Source organism: Centruroides vittatus, unplaced genomic scaffold, assembly GCF_030686945.1.
Source record: "Centruroides vittatus isolate TY-2023 unplaced genomic scaffold, ASM3068694v2 contig_936, whole genome shotgun sequence".
Classification (NCBI taxonomy): Eukaryota; Metazoa; Arthropoda; class Arachnida; order Scorpiones; family Buthidae; genus Centruroides; species Centruroides vittatus.
In genome coordinates, this window is record NW_027122621.1 from 625,977 (window position 1) to 651,283 (window position 25,307).

Here is a 25,307-nt window from a genome sequence, read left to right on the forward strand (position 1 = left end):
AGTGTTTTGAATCCAGCTGGATTTTTGCTGGATTGAAATCATTCCAGCTGGATCCAGCGTGGATGTATTTTTGGTGCAATAGTATTATCTATCTATCTATCTATCCTGCAATTTGTTTTTTTAATGACATAAAACATTTTTAAAAAAATACTTAAGAAGCTTTTATTATTTAGACTGGTCACTATAAATCAGTAAAACTTCTTACACATTTAGATAGTAAACTTAACTTCGGTTCAGTTTAACACTTGAGATAGAGATAATTAACTTTATAATTATAATCTAACTAAACATTTAATGTAATTTTTAAGTTAAATAATAGCAAAGGCAATTCTACTAATTAATTTATATTAATATATTATAATAATGTAAGGACAGATAATCAGTGGCTAAGTGGCTATCAGTCTTACCAGTTTTTATATATAGGCTCTACATATTAGTCTGTAGTTATTTATATATATATATATATATATACTATGTACTGGAAGTAGAATAAGTTAAATAAACTACACCTTTATCAATCCAGCAAAATTTAATAAAATAATAACGTTTTCAATCGTTTTTAACGATCTTCCTCGGTTACAAAAAAAATAGAACATTAAATATAGAACATAAAATGTGTTCGGAATAAATATAAAAATTAACGGAAAACGTCCAAACGGACAAAATATAGATAACTAAACAAAATAAATAGCGGAAAAAATATATACAGGGTGTTTTTTTTAAACTGACGGTACTCAGAAACATCTGTAGAGCAATCTAGCAGCCGGACTGTCGCCAAATTTGGGAGAGTGACTAAGGACGACGTGGAAAAAAGATTCCGCGAAGAAAAAAGTAATACCTAAATTTGCCGGTAGAGGAGGATTTGGGACTGTTGTAGCGAAAAAGTTACCAGCACTTCACTGAAGAAAGGGTCATCAGTCGCTTTTTTCCACTTGCATGGCCACCTCACTCCCCGGATCTAACCCCATGTTACTTTTTCCTGTGGGGTTACTTAAAGTCCAAGGTCTATCTTGGTAGTGTCCCAAACTTGATGACTTTGAAGGACAACATTTCTCGAACTGTGATGAACATTCCTGCGGACATGTTACGTTCGGCCATAGAGAACATGGTGTTCAGGATGCAATGCCTTTTCCAGCAGGACGGTGATCACATTGAAGAAGAGAGAAGGTTATTTGCTGATTAATTAAACTTTCGTTATTACACTGAAACCTCTGTCTGATTATTCATTCGTGTGTTTGTTAATTGCAGCTGGATTTTATGCAGATTCTCAGCTGTTTCGCTGCAACAGTGCCAAATCCACCCCTACCGGCAAATTTCGGTACTACTTTTTTCTTCGTGGAATCTCTTTCCCATGTCATCCTTAGTCACTTTCCAAAATTTGGTAACAGTCTGGCTGTTAGATTGCTCTACAGATGTCTCTGAGTACCATCAGTTTAAAAAAAACACCCTGTACAGTAATACCTCAACTTACGCTACCCCGACTTACGCGAACCCGGAGTTACGTGATTTTCAAATCTCGACGATTCGTCTTTTGTTTGAGTGCCACGCAACCCTTGATTACTCACTCCCCCCCCAAACTATTGTTCAGCTTACAGGTTCAGACGTGTCGCGCGGAATCGACGCATAGCTACAATTTATTTTGTCTTATTTATTTCTGTGTTTGTTATATCTACGGAGACTTGAGACTCTACTGTGTCATCCAAACGAAGTAGAACTGATTCTTCTGCATCAAACAAGAAAAGAAAAACTCCATCTTTAATAATGTTAACTTTACATTCCAAAGACTTCGATACAAAAATCAAAAATTTGTAAATTGGCAAAACTTGATCCTTTAGACCCAGTTCAATCAAATGATCGAATGACGGTTGGAAACTTGACAGAAGGCCTCAGTTTAATTAAAAAGAGGTTACAAATTTTAGAAAATATAGACTCCAACGAAGAGCACATTTCTTCTACAAAACGAGAAATAAAAAAATTATTAGCATGCTACAAGGAAATTTTGCAGGAGAAAAAAATCTTTGAGCCGTCAGACGAATTTGTTAGATTTTAGGAAGCCTTCTATAACAAAATAACTTCGATTTACGATTTTAATAATATAATTTGTTATACATATGTATTATCTAAGATTTTATTAAACATTTTTTTCTAAATTGTTGTTTTCTTTAGTCTCCGGCCCCAATTAAAAATAATTTGTATGTATTTATATGCGAAGTTATACCCCAACTTACGCGAATTCGACTTACATGGTTATCGCTTGGTCCCACCTATCGCGTAAGTTCGGGGTATTATTGTATGTAAGATATAACAACGAAACCAGCATTGTCCGTTAATAACATTAATTAATGTAAAAAAATCTCCACATGGTAGACAATGAGTCCACATCTCTATGGTTCATACAACCAGTTGTCATGTGCACCTTGCAGATTTCCAATCTCTCAAGATGTTTGACCGTTTGCCTATTCGTCGTCGTTTTTATAATTGCCGCTCGATCCCATTGGACGTTAACATCCTTCTGTCTTGCATATGATGCCAGCGCAGTGTTGTCAAGGTTCTTACTGATTGTATATTTGTGCTCTTGAGCCTTTGTTTTAAACTGCGCATCATTGCACCCACATAAACAAGCTTGGAATTGAAACGTTGGTTGTGTAAAGGCACCGAGTATATACCCATTGTTGAATTCCGATCCTCTTTCTTTTTACTGTTTCTTAAAAGTTTGAAAACAGTGGGATTACGTCAGCATACAATACGAAAATTATCAGACCTGGCAGTACATCTATGTATCTTGTTTAAAAAAAAATGGGATGTAATTAAGCACTATTCTTTTTATATTTATTCAAAACACATTTTATGTTCTATAGTTAATGTTGTATTTTTTTGTAACTGAAGAAGATCGTTAAAAGCGATTGAATACGTTATTATTTTATTAAATTTTGCTGGATTGATTAAGGTATAGTTCATAGGTGGAGAACCTGCGGCCTCTGCGAGGTTCTTGTTCGGCCCTTTGCCACCTAGTACAAAATTGTAGAGTTCGTTTCAAACAACTATTGTACATCAACGCCATGACAGTTACGCGAAAAATCCCGCCAAAGACAGTCATATTGTAACATGACATCAGAATACTAGTCTGTATGTTTATGTAATTTACATATCTAAAAGAAACGAATAATGTTCTATGTAATATTTATTTGAAAATAAATTAAAATTACAAAATACTTTTCACAAAATTTGTCATACAATTCATTAGTCAGCTGATTGTCTTTGCAAAAAAAAATTTAAATTAGCGCTAGCAGCGCCATCTACCTTGTCTAAGAAGTAAACAAAACTCTGTTTCAGATCTCTCATTTGAGTGTCACACCTTGCTTTGGCTTCTCTGACTCGCATCTCTCAACGCTTCCCTGTTGCAATCTTCAGCAAACTGTAGTTAATAGTGCGTGCTTATAACAGTTACACGGTTTTATTGTATTTCTAGAAAGTATACACTTTGTTAAAGATATTATTTGATATTCGTTTTTTTATCCATCATGTCAAATAGTAAGAGAAGAAAATTAGGTGATGAAAACAGAACATTTAATGTAGAATGGGAGTTAGATTTTTTCTTTACTGCTGAGAAAGATAAAATGATGTGTTTGTTGTGCAATACAGTTTTAAATACTTTAAAAAAAGCGAATGCAAATAAACACTATTTGACTCATAAAGAACATAAATATTTCGCTTTAGAAGGTGAATCACGAAAAGCTGCACTTCAAAAGTTGAAAAATGAGAAGCATCATCAGCAGGCATCTTTTAGTGCCTTTGTAAATCAAAATTCCGCTGCAGTTGCTGTTACGTATAAAATAGCACATATACTTGGAAAAAGGGGCAAACCATTTAGTGACATTGAAATAATTAAAGAATGTATTGTTGAAGCAGTGAGTATGTTAGATCCAAGAAATGTCGACAAATACAAACAATTACCTCTTTCAAGAAGAACTGTAACAGATCGACAGCACGAATTAGTGCAAAATGTAACAGAGCAACTTCATACAATTATACAAAATGAAGATGTTTATTTTTCAATTGCTTTAGATGAAAGCACTGATAAAACAGATTCGGCACAAGTTTTATATTTTATTCGTGCTATAACTAAAGATTTTCAATGTTACGAAGAACTACTTGCGTTGGGTACACTAACTGGAAGAACTCGCGGAGCCGATATTTTCGAAAACTTCAAAGAAGTATGTAATAAATTACAATTGAATGTCAGTAATTTAGTCAGTGTCTGCACCGATGGCGCACCTTCCATGAGAGGCAAAAAAGAAGGATTCGTTGCTTTGTTAACCCCTTCGTACCCGCAATCGAACTGAGTTCGATCGGTTTACATAGCGTTACACAGAAAATGGTGTTTTAGACCCTCGGAGAAAAAAAATCGGCGAAAAAAAAATGTTTTTTTGGACTTTCGGATGTATTTTCAGTCCCCAAATTTTTTGAAAAATTTTTTCCCGCGCGAAAAAATTTTATTGCGATTTTAATTAACCCTTAATGATGGGCAATTAACGCTTAATTGTTTTTTTATGGGATTTTTTTATAGAACTTTATTTATCCTTCTAAACTTCTAGCGCACCGATTTTACTTCGGTAAAGTTATTTAAAGCTATTTTCTGATGTAAAAAACAACATCCGATAGTTTTTTAATTTTTTTAATTAATAGATTTTTTTATAATTACGTTTAATTAAGTCGGGGGGGTCGGAAATTTCAATTAAAATCGTAATTTTAAAAAAAAGTTTTGAAATATCCGGCCATCTAGTATTCACCCTACTTTTTACCCTTCTCCTCCCGAGAGTTTCATGAGAATGTCCCGCGAAACACGACACCAGCTGTTCTCAAGGTCATCCAGCTGTGTAAACAATGACTCATCAGTGTCAAGTTTCGCGCTAAGGCGAGAAAAAGGAAATTGTACTTTGAAGTGTTTTCTTCAAAATTAACACATTTCTTTCGTTTTTTTTTCGTTTTTAATATTTTTTAATGTAATTAAACATAATTAATTCAAAAAATTTTTAAAAAAAGCGCAGCAGAAGGGGTTAAAAAAGGAAAACTTAAACTTGAAAAAATTGATATCATTTCACTGCATTTTGCATCAGCAAAATCTTTGCGCAAAATCTACCATTTTGCAAGACACTGTGGATAGAACCATTGCCATTGTCAACTATATTCGCGTAAATGCAATGCGTCATCGTGAATTTCGGCAGATGCTCTCTTTAGATGAGGAAACATATAGTGTTGACCTACCATACTACTGCAAGGTTCGCTGGTTATCAACAGGTCAGGTTTTGATAAAAGTTTTGTCTTTAGGACGACAAATTTTAAACTTTTATCAAGAACAAGGAAAACAATGTGATCTATCAGATGAAGTATTTCTCAGAAACCTTGCATTTTTGTCTGATATGATGACAAAACAAAACAATTTAAATGTTTGCCTGAAAGGTGAAACGAGGTATATTTATGAAATGTGGCAAAAGATCCAAGCGTTTAGAAAAAAAATTGTCATTTTTCAAAACATTGCTTTGTCGATCGGAAATATCTGCACAACACTTCCCGGAGCTAGCTAAAATGTTAAATGAGCAGAACTGTGAAAATAAAATATTCGATGAATATGTAGGTGTCTTGGATTGTTTAATAGAAGAGTATACTAATAGATTTTCTGATTTTGACGAGCACACTCCTGCTATGAAACTGGCATTTGAACCACATTTAATAGATATATCCGAGGCTCCTGCAGAACTACAAATGGAGTTAATTGATTTAGGGGAAGATAGTATCATCAAATCCCTTTTTAATGCTAAAAAGGATCCCATAGAAATCTGGAAAAATGCTGTTGAATATCCATGCCTTCGAGAGCATGCTCGCCGTTTACTTTCCTGCTTCGGAAGTACCTACTGTTGCGAGAAAACATTTTCTCTCATGTCAAAAATAAAAACAAATTTAAGAACACAAATTACAGATGCACATTTAGAGGATCAATTAAAGCTGTGTGTTACGAAGCTTGATCCAAATATACAATTACTGTCAAACAAAAAACAAAGCCAAATAAGTCACTAACTTAGTGAATAAAAAAATATTTTTTATTGTATTTTTTTATAATATTTTTATATTATTTTATATGTATATTATATTTAAAATTTTGTAGTATTATATTTCATTTTTTCTATATAATGCAATAAATTGTTAAATCTATAGAAAAACTATAATAATTTCACAAAAGTCACTTTCTTAGGTCAATCAGCTTATGCGGCCTCTCTTATTGCTGCCTAATTTAAATGTGGCCTCTAATGGTAAAAAGGTTCCCCACCTCTGGTATAGTTTATTTACAGGTAATCTAATTATTATCGTTAGTAAAGTAGCGAGTAAATAATTAGTAAGTAATTAGTAGCAGTCTAGTAGTTAGCAAAGCGACAACGCAACAACGTAGACTTTTGCGCAATTATTTAGAAATTTAATTGAGTATTTGCAGATCCGCAGCGCTGGATCCAGCACCAAGTGCTGGATCCAGCAGGCCGAAGAATGCGCTGGATCCAGCTGGATTGCTGGATGAGGGATCCAGCAATTGCAATCCCTATTTGTAACCCATGAATACAAACCTTGTTAACTCGGGCAACATCCAAGCCAGTATTATTATTATTATGTTGGGTTATGCGAGTTGTTGTTGTTATTATTATTACTACTTTGTATTGTTTTTAACAGATATATTATTCTACACTAAAATTATTAAGATTACTTTTGTTCAGTGCTGAACTGTAATTGGTTAATTGTAATATTATGTCATTTGCCCATACATACAAGATTTCCTTATACTAAATAAATAAATAAATAAAATTAGCTTTAATTAATAATTGTAAAAATGTCTGAAGATATCAACATGAAGGAGGATTCAAATTAACTCTTACAGCCTTTCATTATTCAAGTGTCTATTATTTATTATTTTCATATTACTCAGATAGACCTCATTTAAAAGTTTTGTTTGCATAACTTATTATAAAAATATTTATTTTGAAGTAGAAAAAAATAAAGTGTAAAATTTCTATTTAATTAGTATATTTTTACTTAATTTTTTAAATTTTCTATAAAAAAAAACGAAAACAACATATATGATAAAAATAAATGTTATATAAATGAAAATATTATTTATATAACTTAATAATTATAAATTTATATAAAATAGGTATTACACAATCATCATTTATTATTATATAGGGTGTATCAAAAAGAATGGCCTGACTTTAAAACTTTATATTCATTGATGGAAACATACTACAAAATAGACAAAATTCTAAATACTCACAAAATCTTAAAGTTCCAGCCTATGTTATTACAAATACTCTATGTCCACCAGTAGCCGCACAGACAATGTCTAGATCAGTGATTCTCAAGGGGGTCACGAAAAATATTTGGGAGGTCGCTGAAAAATTGATGCCAGTTTTTCAAATATTTTATAAATTTACTATGGATTCATGTTTAGAAATAATAGAAATAAAAAAGTATTTATAAAATAATTTTTACTTAAATAAATTGCACATATAAGTAATAAAAACAATTAAATATTTTAATACAAGCCTAATATTCATAAATTTGTGCGCTATTAGGGAATCCCCCAAGTTCCACTCTCAGCCTAAACTATGATAGAACAACATTGTCATTTGGAACGGTGTTCTCTAGCAGCATTGCGTCTGTAGGCAAGTCCAGTTAGAAATACAGTAGAGCATCATTATCCGAAAATCGATCAACCGAAAGCTTTTCAGTTGACAAATTTAAATTTCTGCTAGTGCTGTGGCACTGCAATATTTGGCTATGTCTTGGACTACTCCAATATTATTTTAGTTGGTATGCATTTTTAGCTGGCACTGAAGCGACCATGAGAGGGTACTTAACCCCTTCCCTCCGGGATGTTTTCCTACACAAAGTCATTCTTCAGGGGTTCTTTGAAATTTTTAAGTGCAAAAGGGGGTCGTAAACCAAAAAGTTTGAGAAACACTGGTCTAGATGATAGCTTGGTTTTTTCCACAGCTTGAGGACGACTAATGATTTCATATTTTAACAGGATAGAGCCCCATCACACTGGAACAACATATGACAATTTCTCAATGACACACTGCCTCAACATTGGATAGGGCACAGAGGACCCCGAGACATTGCCCTACATTCTTGGTCTCCAAAATCACTAGACATGACCCCATGCAATTTTTTCTTGTGGGGATACGTGAAGGAAAGAGTTTTTGTCTCCCCTTTAGCTCATGACATAGATGAGCTAAAAAAATAGAATAAGAGCTGCCAACGTAGATATCTTACATAGAGTGTATGACGAATTCAGCTATTGTCTAGATGTTATCCATGTGGCTACTGGTGGACAGAATATTTGTAATAACATAGCTGAAACTTTAAGGTTTTGTGAGTATTTTGCATTTTGTCCCTGTTTTGTAGTATGTTTCTATCAATAAATATAAAGTTTTAAAATCAAGTCATTTTTTTTGTTACACCCTGTATTAAGAAACAAAAAAATAGTTCTTTACCTTTGTCCTTACACGAAAAATTTGAAACAATCCTATGCTCCTTCTGTAGCGAACAGAAACAGCACTCAGTACTGCTCCACCTCCTAATTTATTGATTGCTGACCAGACACCTGATGCCATTCCACTAAGTGATCGAGCAAATTCAAATTCTCTTATATAACGAGCATTGTTCATGTGAAGAAACATGTCTAAATCATTGAATGTGCAAATGCCTAAAAGTAAAGAGAATTATTTAAAAACCTATGATTAAAAATAAATTCAATGAAATGTTTAATACAAATGTCACAAAGATTAAGATAAATGTTATTTTTAAATTATGTTGTAGAATTTTTAGCTACTATTTATTTAGAATACACTGATTTTTTGGTAATTAAAATTATGTATAATTTAAATAATTCCTATTCTAACATGCAATAATATGCAAAAACGAGCTTTCTTCCTAAAATTTGAATGTTTCATTAAGTATTTTCAAGGGAATATATATATTTAGTTTCAAAAGCTATAGTTAAAACAAAAATTTTAATTATCATATCATAAAAGAAAACAGCTCTCATTTAAAATATACCACAGTAAAATTTAATCAGTTTGTATAACTTATGAATAGGTGTTATCAACAACATCCTCCTGGTAATAGTTTTCCACTTTCATCACTCTTGCTAGTTAAAAAATGTCAATTTTGCTGTTGTCATTTTAATTAAACTTTATTATTAACATGATTTTCATTATTCTGTAAATCAGTAAAAAGAAAACTGCAAAACTGATGCAATATTTTAGTTAACTAACAAGAATGAGAAAAGCATAAACTAAGACCAGGGAAATACATGAATGAGATTATTGACATAATACAAACTGACCAAATTTCATTCATCATATTTACAGAAAGCAATCCTCATACCGGTACATACATAATCCAATGTAACTTCCTAAGCCTTTACATTTCCGGTACCGGAAACGTAAAGGCTTAGGAAGTTACATTGGATCATCATATTTACAATAAATAATTGTGAACCACCATGTACTGCTTTAGTTGAAGAGTTATTCTTTATTACAGATCTTAATACACAAGATGCTGTCAGTGCTCCATCTTCAGAGTTTATACCAAAATGTAACAAAATAAATACAACAAACATGAAAAATCAAAAACCGAAAATAAAACACAAAAAGATCGGGATACAGAGACAAAATTGTTTTTCTCTGGTTTTTGGTTTAATTTATGTTTGTGTTACATTTCTTATAAACTCAGAAGATAGAGCACAGCTCTGAAAACACTTCATATATGAAGATCAGTAATAAAGAATAACACAAAACTCTGTAGTCGACTGTAGTTTTTTTGAGGATCCGAGATATTGCGTGTTCCTTTTATAATTGTAAACTTATTTTATTTTATCAGTTTTTAAATATATCTTATCTGTATATATAAAAAATGAATACTTATTAGTTTGTCCTTTATACAAATCTTTATTCTTAAACTAATCTGGACCAAACTTTGTATGAATGTTACTTAGATCCTAGAATTGACACTAAGCTATATACTACCCAAAAATATTGATTAATTTTTTTATATCAATAACTTTTGCCTACATCTGACTTTCTGCCTTTACATCTGTTGGCAAAAGAATTTTTAAATATAATTGTGAGAACCTGAATTTTAACGAAAATATTTTTCTGTTTTCACCATAAGCCTACCTGTTTTGACAACTAACGTTATTGACTATCCCTTTACTACCTGAGAACATCTCAATTTCCACTTTCTCAATGGCGAAAACAACGCTTTCCTGTAATCCGTTGACCTCTCGGTCAGGAATTACCGTTTATATATCAGAATTGATGGTTGAATGAGGCAGTCATCACCTGTTCCTCTATCAATATAGAACTGTGTCTCTCCTTCGACAGAATACCATCCTCATCTGATACAGAATAACTGATACCAACAGGAGTACATCCCCGCATCTGGAACATTCCAATCATGCTGACCATCCCCAAGAGATACCAAGAATGGACCTTCACCTGTCTTTTGAGGCTAATAAAACCCTGGGTATTTATGATAATGCACAATTTATTGTGAACTCTCTCTTTCGTGATCACCTCTGTTAGATAGGTTGGTTTATCTGATATTATGATATATGGTAGCATGTAACCTTTTTCTTTTCAAATAAATGGTTATTTGTTGTTAATCTTAGAGTCTGAGTGCACTACTTCCTTATGCTGTCTCACCATCCTCCATCCAGAATCCAATCACTCATGCAAATGGCCATTCACATGACCTACTTTCAAGCCCAACAAACTCTCTGTCACAGCTTCCATGGTGAACAAGACACAGAGTCAGTCCTGACGAGGCATCAAAGTAGTGCTGACCCTCCAATCACATAATAAACTAAATTAAATTCATACAAAATAGAATATAATTTAAAAAACAAATATTATATTGTCTTATCATACAGATTTAGAATTCATAAGAAATTTGGGTTAGGATATCAATTAGCTATTACAACTATCTTCAGGAGTCCTAGCAAATGAGAGAGAGAGAGAGTTTAAATAGGTTCACAGGTAGATAAATACCTTGTAGATATTGTTAAGGTCGTTCTTTCATTGTTGGTGGGTAAAAGCCATGGTTCTCAATCTTTTTGTTTTAAAGTCAGGGAACACTAAACTTTGACATTTTTTTCTACAGAACACTTACAATACATCAGCTTTAAAGCAGGGGTGCAAACCTTTTTGAAATCAAGAGTGCACTCAGTCTACTATATGATGTCATTGGTGTTTGCTGATTACATTCCCATACAAAAATTATTTTACATTGTATTGATGTTTCTTTTGTAATTTTGTAATTTTTTATTGTATATTTGATTTTTTCACGGAACGCTTGAAGTGGCTTCACAGAGCATCTGTGTTCCATGGACCATGGATTAAGAACCATGGGGTTAGAGAATTCAATGAATCAATGATTCGAAAGATTTCAGTTGGAGACCCTTGGTGATAGTTAACAGGATTGTTCAGTGGTTCAAATTGGAATGTCGCCAAATGAAAGGAAAGTCACTTGGGGTTTCAGGATGAGTAGACTGTAATCTTCGACTTAGGTAAGGTAACGTACATCTCTAAAGCCTGTTACCAGTGTGCAACTCAAATAAAACAAAAAAAGAACGAAAAAACAGCTTTTCATGAACATTTTTGAACTATAAACAGTTCTTCAGGTAAACTTTGAATTTCTAATGGAATGCGAGTAAATAAGAACACTATTTGAAATTCGAATACGTGTTTCTTGATGTCATCCTATTGGGCATGCATAGTCCCGTTGGTAACAATTGTGGAGGTTTACAAGTCAATGTCCATTAGCACTTGCCAGGCTATGGACAGAGTCATGTATATTTAAAAGATACAAAATACAAAAATCTTGAAGTTATGGCAATGAATTGCTGTGATGACAGACTGTTTTTTAATCAAAACAAATCTGATATTAGAATTATTACTTATTCACAAATAATAAATGTACTAAAAGACTCCAAACATACCTTAAAAATTGCATTAATCGTTAATATCTCTGCATTTAACTGACCTTCTTCAGGACAAACATACAAAATGAATGTCATTGCATTCAAATAGAATGACGAATTTAAAACATTTCATAATATACAGTTTTGGTTTTTGAGTTTTTATACAGTATATTGTATTTTTGTAAATTATAAGGTCTGGTACTAACATTTAAATTATATATTCTGGACTGTTTTAAATTCTTTGTTCCATTTGAAAGCAAATATCATTTTGTTTTGTAAGTTTATCCTGAAGAAGGTTGGTTAAATAAGGTCGAAAACATTAAAAATTAAAGTGATTGATGCAATTTTTAAGGTATTATTGGGATGTTTTACAATTCGGCATTACCTTTCTCAATAGTTGTAATAAACATACTTCCAATGCCAAAAATAATTATAATGGGCAATAGGATTAAATACCAATTATCTACATTAATTGATGTTGATGGTTAAATGTGAACTACTGATAACACAATATGCGAACTTGTAGAGATTTTTGTTTTAGGCTGTGTCTACTAATAGTGCATGGACATTGATTCGAGAATTAAATTTTTGTTCTTTTTTAATTAAAATTATTTTTGAAAAAATACGTGGTAAGTTAAAGAAAACTAAATTTGTTTAGCGATTACGCTTGAAATTGTTTTTGTTTTAGAATAAATATTTAAGTTATTAGCAGAAATAGAATAGTTTTTTTTCTTAGTGTGTCAATTATTAGTGCCTTTACCTTAAGGCAATTACATGCAGCAGAATTACACATGAAAAATTGGTAAAAAATTACTGTCTTATATAAACACGTACACATGTTACTATGACTGTACACCATATTGTATGCTTTTGTCCTGACAATTTTCCCTGCTCTTTGCCCTTTCTAACTTCTAATCTTCTTGATTCTTCTTTCTTGGAAGCCACTTCCTAGAATTCATCAACATAATGTATCAACTCAATCTATACATATAATCCAGACAGGTTGATGATGATAATAATAATAAGTGCAGAGCCCAAACGGTTAGGAGTTGAAAGTTGAAATTTGGTACACAGTTAGGGTACGTCACGAGAATGTATACTAATGACAGATTTTTTGAAATTCCTCTTGTGGGGGAGAGAGAAAGAATTAAGGTTTATCCTAAAGAACTCAGCTTATACTCTACTATATACTCTGCATTTTTAGTAGGGTACCACATGGGGATGAAAGAAGTGTATTCCTTAACAATAGAAATGTTATCAATGGAAGTGTTAAGAGAAAGCAGCATGCAAGATTTACAGGTGCAGATGCAGGTTTTTGCATTATTGTGGGAAATTGAAAATATTTTTAAACTCATCTAAAAATTCTCTAATTAGTCTGGAAACAGGGGGACCTAATTCTTGCATTCTGTGAAAAGGTATGATTGGCTATAATGTAATAATCTTAATCTTCACTGTCGTTACGTTTTGCCTGAGCAACTGACTTATCTACTTTTTGCCAAGCTTATCTGCTGGTTTCTAATACAAATATAATGTGCAATAATAATAACAAAATTGATATTCTTTCTTTGATTAATTTAATTCTATATTAATTAACTGCTTGAATGACTTTTTTTATCTGAAAACTAAATAAATAACATAAAACTTCAAGATTTCATTTGCAGTTCTTACTTAAAACTAGAATTAATTTAAATATACAAGCAAATACAAAAGATTCTTTAGATAATGAAGAAGATATGTTAATTAGTCAACACTCTATAATTATAAAAATTATAGAAGAATATATGGAATAAAACAGTATAATTAGAAATAGATAATCTGAAGGATTTATTTTTAATTATACTGTACTTTAAAATTAAAATTGTTCTTATTTTCATGTATTCATATACATACAGATATTATAGTTAAAAACTTCCCCTAAGTTATTTTTTTGTAATTATCTATGGATAGTACTAGCTGACCCAGCCACGCATTGTTGTGGCTCAAAATGTATCTATTATAAATGTATAACATTTCCCCGTGGGGTGAATTTCAAAAAATCTTTTCTTAGTGTACAGTACATTCTGTTGACGTACCCTATTAAAACGCAATCAAAAACGCATCTAAAATAGTATAATAAAAGCAGAGCTCTTCACTGTAAGCCTTAATCCCGTCCCTCTCCCCGCTGGGAAATATCGAAAAATCCCTTTTTAGTGTATATTCTGTTGACGTACCCTATTAAAACGCAATTAAAAACGCAAAAAAACGCACGTAAAATAGTATAAATAGAAGCAGAGTTCTTCACAGTAAGCCTTAATCCTGTCCTCTCCCCGCTGGAGAATATCGAAAAATCCCTTTTTAGTGTATATTCTGTTGACGTACCCTATTAAAACACAATCAAAAATGCAAAAAACCGCATGTAAAATAGTATAATAGAAGCCGAGTTTTTCACAGTAAGCCTTAATCCCGTCCATCTCCCCCAGTAGGGGGAATTTCGACATGTATATTATATAAAAAGACGTGCGTATTCGAATGCAACATTGTGTCAAAATTTCAAAGGAATCGGTAGGAACAAACAAACGTTATATTTTATTTATATAGATAGATAGAAAATGATCTGCTTTAGTCCATTCTCACAAAAAAGCATAATGCCTCACAGAAAAGCAAACTTAAGTCGTCGGAAGTTAGCGCCATCTGTTGGACATGAAAGCCTTAATCCATATATAAATATATTTTTCAAAGAGGGGAAATGGTGGTCTTCACATATGCCACAAACCTTTGCGGGAGTGTATTAAACAACTTCCCGAAGTTTCATGGCAATCGGATAAATGGTATAGTAATGCATGAAGGACAGACAGCCATTCGTTTTTATATCTATATATATAAAAACGAATGTATGTCTGTCTGTGTGTCTGTTTGTCCTTCATGCATTACCACACCATTTATCCGATTGCCATGAAACTTCGGGAAGTTGTTTAATACACTCCCGCGAAGGTTTGTGGCATATGTGAAGACCACCATTTCCCCCCTTTCAAAAATATATTTATATATGGATTAAGGCTTTCATGTCCAACAGATGGCGCTAACTTCCGACGACTTAAGTTTGCTTTTCTGTGAGGCATTATGCTTTTCTGTGAGAATGGAGCAGATCATTTTCTATCTATATAAATAAAATATAACGTTTGTTTGTTCATACTGATTCCTTTGAAATTTTGACAACGTTGCATTCGAATACACGAATACGCACGTGTCTTTATATAATATACATGTCGAAATTCCCCCTACTGGGGGAAGATAAATGGAATTAAGGCTTACCGTAAAGAACTCGGCTTCTATTTATACTATTTTACATGCGGTTTTTTGCGTTTTTGATTGCGTTTTAATAGGTTACGTCAACAGAATATACACTAAAAAGGGATTTTTCGATATTCCCTTGTGAGGGAGAGGGACACGATTAAGGCTTACTGTGAAGAACTCTGCTTTTGTTATACTATTTTAGATGCGTCTTTGATTGCATTTTAATAGGTTACGTCAACAGAATATACACTAAAAAGGGATTTTTCGATATTCCCTTGTGAGGGAGAGGGACATGATTAAGGCTTACTGTGAAGAACTCTGCTTTTATTATGCTATTTTAGACACGTTTTTGATTGCGTTTTAATAGGGTACGTCAAGAGAATGTACTGTACACTAAGAAGGGATTTTTTGAAATTCACCCCACGGGGGGAAATGTTATACATTTATAATAGATACATTTTGAGCCACAACAACGCATGGCCGGGTCAGCTAGTATATAGATATAGGTAAAGTGAATATAGATAATCTTGGAATCTTTCCTTTAACTTTAAGCATGAGAGAATAATGATAGTTAACATATGCATGATGGAACAAATGTTTCCATCCATTTTTTATTAAACTGTGGTTTATTTACTTTAAATCATATAATTCAGTATAAAACAAATATTCCAGAAACAATCTTACATTAGCACTTGATAGTTATTTACAATAACTTATGATTATTGAAAAAAATAAAATTTAAAGTTCTCTGCTTTCTTGAAAATTAATAACTAAATACAGTAGAATCCATTTATTGTAATCACTTTAAAACGGGCTGTACTCTTACATTAAGTAATGCAAATAAATAAAGATAATAATTACCATAAATTTTGCTTTTATTGACTTGTACATAAAAGTAATGTATAAATCTACAATTTATTAATTTATTATAATTCAATTTATTATATATTTATCAATTAATATATAATTCACCTAGTGTTATTTGCCTACTGGTTTTTACCACAAAGCAAGCTTTATTCTAAGGTTTTTTTTTTCCTACTACACAAATATCAATTTTATTTTGACCAAGCCAATAAATCCTAGCATTAATAAGCTGTTCTAAAAGATATGAATAGAAAATAAGGACAATAACACAAATTTTATATCTATATAATTATTAATTTCAATCACCATTCAATATTAATTGTTAGGCATGCATAATGTACACTGTGTGCCTGCACATGATATAATTTACTATACATTAAGTGCATTGTAGTTATGGGTTATAGTTTAAATGACAATACTGATGATGTGACTGCATAAAAATGTATGTTTGTATATATTCAATACAAATGGTAAACAGTGTTCCCTCTAAGCTGCGCGGCTGCGCACTGCTCAAATTGTTGCCATGCACGAGAATTTGTGAGCCATGCAGGCGAGCATGCACACTGATTTGAATTGTTGTTTACTTATTTCTCTCTGTCTGCAACATGATTACTGCTACATATATTTCGATTAAATACATTAAATCATTGACAAAAGATAATATTTTGTATGGAAGTATGTTTTAAAATAAATTTTAATCTCTACTTTATAATTATTTATTTTAATTTTTATAGAAAAAAATAAGATTTTATATTTATGCTCAAAAAATTTTTTTGCTCAGAGAAGTATACGTTCCGCTCATCTACAAAAAAAATTAGAGGGAACATTGATGGTAAATCCTACCAACATTCCTTCCACAGCTCTCTTTTCATTGGCTGAATAAAATATACAATAAAACCTGGTGCAAACCAGAATCACACAGCACCAAATATTTTTCTGGTTTGGCTGATTTCTGCTTTGAGGTTTTTTTTAACATGGAAAACTGCTCCATTTTGAAGAATTTTTTCCATTTAGGCTAGCTTCCTCTCATTCAGGTTCCATTTTGAACAACTTTTACCATACTCTATGTAATTTTGGTAATTTTTTTTAACTTAAACATAATCAGAAGAAAGAAATACTTATAAAAACCAGAATCAGACAATTAATTACTAAACAAATATGAGATTCCCAATGCACAATTCAAAATTCTCATTACACATTAGAATATGTGCTGCCATATTGTACAGTGTCAATTATCTGAAAATCAATTAATCAAAACAAACAGACTTGATTCCAGAAATTACAAAGTTTTACACAATAATAATTATCGACAATCTTTTGTAGACCACTATTGAGCTATCTTATTGTCGACAACTTGCCTTAATCTTATTATTATTATTATTGTACTCTTTATATAGTTTTGGAAATTAATAAGATAAATACCTGAAATACTTCATTTCAGGTGTTTATCTTTTATTCTTTCTCTATTACAAATGGTTATCCAAAATCCATCCTCATTATTTTGGATAATAAATGCCCTACTGTACATTCTTTAACAATAGCTAACATTTGACTGAAGTAACAAAATGTAAACACTTTAGAGTATTGCATTGCAACAACTAAAATGATTAATCTTCAATGTGTAATGCACTAATTAAGATTGATAATAACAACTGATAATGATTTTATGTGAGAGGGGATCATGCACAATGCCTCTAGTGCCAGCTGGCAGCATGATATGTACAGGTATACCTCGACTTACGTCCCTCTCGAGTTACCGATTTTACGTTGTTTGTCAAAAAAGTATATGGAAAAATAAAAATCAAGTTTAAGTCATTTTATTCGACTTTAAATCCGTCTGCCACAAACATTGAAATCGTAATATCACTAGAAAAGCATTAAAAGCACATAAAATCATATTAAAATATGTATATTTACAGTAAATGTTAATATAATCATCATGAATCCTAGAGAACAAAACATGAAAACATCTGTGTTCCTGTGTTGTCGTCTTATTTAGCAGTCTTTAAGTGCTCATTATTGGCGTTTCCTCCATTATTGGCACTTAGTTACGACGTAAGTCGAAACTACGACTTACGTTGTACCTACACGAGTAAATTCGACTTACGTCATTTTTCGACTTACATCGCCTCTCCTGGAACCAATTACCGACGTAAGTCGAGGTATACCTGTATTAAGGTGGATGGCCAAAGATGGCAAGTGTTGAACAAATTTACTTCAGCATCAGGCAAAAAAAAAAAAAATACTGTGGTTATATCAAATTTGTAATCTATCTGTATGTTAAGGTGACCAGACGTCCCACTTTTGGCAGGACAGTTACAATTTTTAACAATTTGTCCTGCGTCCTGCAATGCTATGTTCCATACAATAATTCATTAAAAATAGTGGAATATGCAATGTTATTACCAGGAACTAATGCCACAACCAAACATGTTTTTTTCTACCATAAATAAAGTGTGGACATCTGATAAATCATAATTAAAAGTGTTCAGACTTTGAAAGCCATATTATATGTGAAATATAATTTAACAAATTCTTGCAAAAAATTTCATGACATTTTAAATGATGACACCAATATACTAAAAAAATTCACTCAAATGAGAAATATGTGAAAGAATAAAGATTTTTTAAAGATTTATAATAGTATATATATTTATTATATTTGTAAATTTTATATACATTGAAATTTTAATACAATATAATTTTTTTGTTCTTTTATAATAAAATTTTGTTGATCTAGAACAATTTTTCTCAACAAGACAACCAATACCCTCATCAATTTTGCCCCTCTTTACCAATGTTAAAATCTGGTTACCTTAGTATACATAGTGTAAATAAATAATGTATAGAGACACATTAGTTCAATTATTCTGTTGTTGAGGATGTGGTGTATGAGATGTTGACAACATCATATTCTCAGACACACAGACAATAACATTAGAATAGATTTCCAATGGGTCCCAGGTCATGCAGGGGTTCTCGGCAATGAGACCACTGACCGTCTTGCCAAACAAGCTGCAAAGTCTTCAGTCACTAGTACTTTCAGTTACATTCCTACTTCATACATCAACAATCAGATCAAGAAGCAAATCTTCATTCTCTGACAAGACAGCTGGGACTGTGACACCATTGGTAGGCTCACCTATACTTTCATCCCCAAGGTTGATACTACTGCAATTCTTTGCCACTTTTACTCTAGTTCCACCCTCACTCAGTTATTTACAGGACATGGCAACTTTAAGCAATATTTGCATAGATTTCTCCTTGGGACAAATATCTTAAATACCACAATTGCATTGTGGTATTCAGGAGGACCAAACACCACTTCACTTAGTTTTTTGCTGCAATAGGTACAATCACAATCACAATCACATTAGGGATAGTTTAATGAGAGCTGCTATTCTTGAAGGATACAACTGGTCTTGCAATCCACACCAACTCATTCACACATGTACAATGTTCCATCATCTAGTCACATTCATATCTCTTAGTGGGGCTCTTGAGAACACTCACATGGAGGGCACAAATGGCAATTAGCTTTACCTTGATTTATTTCAACTGTCAGTATATAGCTACCTTTCAACTTTATATTTTAATTCTTATTTTCCATTATGGTATAATGGCACGATGAAGTGACTTTCATTCAACACTTGGCTAGTTTTCCATCTTTTATTCAGTTAGTCTTATTTTCCATTGTGGTCTGAAGACCACGTGTTCTGTTGCCTAACCGGCTTGTAACCAACCCCTTGGGTGGTTCACGGTATAAAGGAGGGACAGGCCCTCATAGCGTAAAAGCTTCCTGTTGTAAAAGTTAATGGGAGGAGGGGAGATATGTGGTCCAAAGATCACGTGTTCTATTGCGTGATCCTTGGGTGGGCTGCAGGGTAAAGAAAGGATGGGCCGCGTTTTCGATGACAATGAAAAAAAAACCCGGATCAAGGAGGAAGAGAGGGAGATCGCTCATGCTCGACGGAAGAAGAAGGACTTTTTCGGAAGAAAGAAAGAGAGAGAGGACATGTAGACGATAGAGTCGCGAAATTGTTTTTTTTTTTTTTGTATATTGTTTCTTTTGTTTTAGTGTCTGTTATAGCGAAGGGACAGAGCAGTGATTGGAAGGACTAAAATAAACTTTAAGTTCCTTGCATTGGAGTCATAGAGTGTGTGATTTATCTCTTTGAAGTTTCTTTTTGCTTTGTTCCTGCATGGGGAATACTCTAAAGATCGAGTACTTCCCCACACCATCTTTTTTAGTCTAAATTCAGTTAGTTTTAGTCAGTCCTAATTGTAAGTTAGATTAGAGACTTAGCTTAGTTTCCAGTTAGGTTATGATAGGTTAGGTTAAATTAGATTAGAGTTTGTTAGCTTTAGTCGCCTGGTTAGGTTTGTCCTAGGTTATGGTAGGTTAGTTTAGTTAGTAAGTTAATGTTTAAAAAAATAAATAAATAAATAAATAATCTGGGGTTTTGCTCGTTTGTCTTCTGTCGGTCCATTCGTCCCGTCTAGTTTGTCGTTGTGTTCGTTTGTTTTTCACGCTGTCAGTCTAGCTGTTTAGTATTAAGATTTGCACTCATGTTTAGTTTTTATTAGTATTAAGTAGATAAAAGTCTTCCTACTAACAGCCACTTGGCACTAACTTCTACACTTAGCTATTCATGGAGGCACTCAATTATTGATGTTTGCTACACTCAAGTTTTCTTATACACGCTTTGGGGGACTATGGCCTTGCAGCCTAAAAACTGCAGATCATCATCAATAATCCTACCTTTTCTACTGTCTATCTCCTCTCCCTCCTTCTTTCCCTTATCCTCTTTTCCACTGGCTAAACACCTTGCATATGGCTGATGTCTTTCATGTATGTATGTATGTATGTATGTATGTCAACATGCCAACAAGTTATCAGTCACATGTTGAGACTAATAACACAAGACAATAGCTTAAAAATGCCAATTTATGTGAAAATAACGACAACCAAATTCTGATTAAAAGAAGCAAAGTTTTAATAGTACATTTTAAGTTTCAGGATGTACTAATTCTGATAACATTAAAACAACTCAAATCAATAAATGGAGTTTACTAATCATATTATACAGATAATTCTTTAAGGATATTTTAATAAAAACATAACAATGATGTAAATTATATTTAACAATATCTTAGTATTTTCAAAATAGCATCTTTTGTATTACATTAAAGTATTTTTTATAAGCTTAACGAATAGTAGAAAATTCTAGCAAGTAATATTCTATATATATAAAATTACATCCTTACTGACTGACTGACTGACTGACTGACAAGGTGACTGAGTGATTCATCATCACTGAACCTAAAGAGGTGAAATTTGGTACACAGGATGTCATGAAAATGCATACTAAGAAAGAATTTTTCAAAATTTCACCCCACGGGGGAGAATTAAATCTAGAGAGAGGATTAAATCTTAACTTGAACAGCTTCTACTGTACTATTTTAGATGCGATTCTTTGTTTTTAACTATGTTTTAGTAGGGTATGCCATGAGAGTGCATGCTAAGAAGGAGTTTTTGGAAATTTCCCTCCAAGGGGAGAGGGAGAGGATTAAGGCTTAATAAGTCTTAGCCCCAAAAAACAGTACCACAAACAAGGTTTACAAAGAGGTACTGGGGTAACTGAAAGTCTATTTTTCTGCAAGTATTTATACTCTAGGAATTTTCAGATAACGTCATTTATGTTTTGAAAAAAAATTAAACTCAGATTTATTGTATCTCGAAATCCCATAATATTTGAAACTTGAATTTAGGTGCATTAGCAGTCCATAGTTTGAAACAAACAAAAACCAGTAATTTTACCAAATTAGTAACAACTAATGATTGAGAATCTTAGTGAAGTTCCAAGGGACGGTTATTTCTGTCAAATTGCAAAATTAGTGCAGGCGAAGCTATGGGTAACAGCTAGTATTCTATAATGATGGTTGATATTAACTTATTTTATGATTCAGATGTCAATTTTTTGAAAAGTGATATGTTCTGCGATTGTATAGATTTTTTCTTTGCAAAAGAAAATAATTAATGCTTAACTAATTGCCTTCATTCATTTAAATTAAGATGAAAGTACAAAACCTCACACACTGTTTTCAAAATATTTAAATCACTTGTCATTTGATAATTAAAAACATAAGCAAATTACAGACAAAGTTTTTTAATGATTTTATGATAATGCCTAGTCAGTTTTGTCTTTTTTAATTGTACTATTGCCCCATTATTATTTATTATATAAAGTATTTTCTACTAATGACAAGTTAAAAGTTTAACTTTTGTTCCCCTAACTTCACTCAGACTCTATTAAACCGTAAGACAAAAAAAAAAGAATATATCAGGGTCACGACGAGAAGCCTAAGTAAAAGGATTAAGGAACACAGATATGACATGGCAAAAGGTAAATGAACAACAACGTTAGCAAAAATGGCGCAGACTGAGGGGTCCATGGTTAAATGGGAAGAAGCCAGGATCTTAACTCCGATACATTTGCCGACACTTGCAGCTACAACCGAAAAATGTGAAATTTATAAGTCCAGCTTAACCAAAAAATGCTTAAATTACAAGGATGCGGCGATTTTACCGTCAGCTTGAAAGTTTCTGATTAAAAAAGTCACAGGAATACATTAGATAGGGCAAAAGGATTGCCTAGAGAACTATAGACTATAGATTTTTACAATGTATACATGTAACATTGGCATATTTTATTTTATTATTTTCTATGTTGTTTATATTAGTTTTAGTTTACGTAGTCTAGCATAGTCTAGTACAGTGTTTCTCAAACTTTTTGGACCGCAACCCCCCTTCTGCACTTAAAAATTTCAAAGGACCCCCGAAGAATAAGTATGTGTCAAAAAACATCCCGGAGAGAGGGGGTTAAGCTCGTATTTAAATATTTATATTATTTTTATTATTTATATGTGCAATTTATTTAAGTAAAAATTATTTTATATATTTTTTATTTCTATTATTTCTAAACATGAATCCATAGTAAATTTATAAAATATTTGAAAAAATTGATCTGGCATCAATTTTTCAGCGACCCCCTTGGGGGTCGCAACCCCCACTTTGAGAATCACTGGTCTAGTAGTTTAGCGCGTGAGTTCTTTTGTAGTTTATTTCAATTTGAAATTGGTTGTTCGAAATAGTATTCGAATGTAGTTAGCCTGACGATGGCCCATAGAATGGGCCGAAAACGTTTGTTTATGATTAAATTTAAACGTTCTCAGCATCAAGGTGTTTTTTGTCTTACGGTTTAACTTTTGTTTTACTTTACTTAATCTGCACTAAATATTATAGAAAGCTTTGTATTAAATGTACTGTACATCCATTCTTTATCAGATATAGTATATTTGCTAAATAATTACAAACCAGTACCATTGAGAGTTGTCCCTATTTAGCATACAGAAATTTATGGAAATATTAAAAAATATTTATACGATTTCTACACATAAAACTCAATTTTTTAAATAATAGCAAAATTGGAAAAATAATACCCTATCAAAGAATATCATTTAAAAAAATATATCATCTTATAATAAAATATCTATATCTATATAAATGAAAACATTAATGTATAGAGTTACTCATTTATATTTTCTAAAATTCATCAGGAAAATAATTATTACCTTGTAAGTTCAGGAAAATTTTAATTATTTGAGCTAACAACATAAACAGAGATTAAAAATATGTTTATAGAAAAACTTTACTTTTCTATATTTGTTTACTTTAAAAAAACAGAAATAAGTTTTATAGATTTTAAGAGTAATAGGCTAAATATTAAATAATTAAAATGCATGCATTAAAAATAAATATTTAATAAAGAAAAAAAATGATTACATGTTGTGTTCAAACATGTTTTTAAAAATTATTCAAAATTGTAAATTTTGAATAATTTTTATTATTAATTTGTTACACGTCTTAGACCTTTAGGAAAAACAACTTTAAAATATTGTGACAGTCGCTTCCTCTAAACATCACCACCACACAGGAATGTCACACTTCATTATTGTGTTTCCCCCACAAATATAGTCACAAAATTTAACCAAATATCTCAAAGAAAAACTATATTATTATTAAACTAAAAAATAATTAATAAAAATCAGACATTCAAACCTAATTTCAGCACGAGGTAATAGTAATTTTAGTAATTGTTTTGTAAGTTTTTTACTTGACCAAGCAAATTGAGTCAAAAAATAGCAATGAGGAAAAACATAAATTTGTGAAGGGTAGAACATTATATTACTTACATATATCCATAGAAGTAAGATATGGTTCATACAGTGTGCATGTATACATCAATAGTATATATTTTGTTAAAAGAAAATCGATTGTGAATGAAAAATTAAATTGGTTAAATGTCGACTTAAGTATTCAGGATAATTTTAAGATATTCCTAGTTCAATCAATAAATATAGATGTTACATAAAATATAACTTACCGTAAGATATAAATTCATCCGCGACATTATACTTTTCTCTATACCATAATTTACCTATGAGGAGTATAGATATTACTCTGATAAAATAATTAACTTCGAATAAAACATATAAGATGAAGAGAAAGAGAGTACACATGTCTCTACATCAAATGCACAAGGTGTAGTGAGTGTGACGTCACAACCGGCTCGTAAATGATGTAATTCTCGGATTTGCAATTTCTTTGGATCGTAATGTTTTAATAACGCGAAATCATATTGTTACTCGGAAATTCCAAGAAATACTGTGCAACTTTACTAAAATAAATTTAAGTTATGTGTCATTAATATAAATTATACCTTTCCGATAATGATGCAATCGTCGTGTTATCTTTGTTTTCATAAGTAAACGATTATGACTATTTCTATAAAAGAATATATCTCTTCATTTTATCCAAACAGAACTTTATGTAATGTAATATTTTAAAAGTTTGAGTGAAATAATTATATTTATTTGAAAATTATTACGTAAAGCCAACTGGTGTGCTTATATTTGAATTTGGAATCGAGAATCTGAGAAATTTCGTACGCCAAAGCTTATTGGCTAATTTTCATTCTGATTTTTGATTTTAGATTTTAATAATTGGTGCGTCCATGTGACACGCAGCTAAATAAACAAGCCAAATAATGACGTAATCAGTTTATATCAAATAGGA

At 31.8% G+C, this 25,307-nt stretch overlaps 1 protein-coding gene across 1 annotated transcript in view; it reads right to left on the reverse strand.

The window, feature by feature from the left end:
- The window catches only part of LOC136984889 (protein THEM6-like), a 43,481-nt gene extending 18,673 nt beyond the window's left edge, over positions 1–24,808 (reverse strand). Inside the window, exons 1-2 of the mRNA XM_067282035.1 lie at positions 24,616–24,808; positions 8,541–8,752 (exon numbers count right to left, since the gene is read on the reverse strand). Of these exons, the coding sequence (XP_067138136.1) occupies positions 8,541–8,752; positions 24,616–24,751 (348 nt within the window). The 5' untranslated portion in view covers positions 24,752–24,808. The remainder of the gene's footprint in view (positions 1–8,540; positions 8,753–24,615) is intronic.
- Positions 24,809–25,307: the final 499 nt, after the last annotated feature.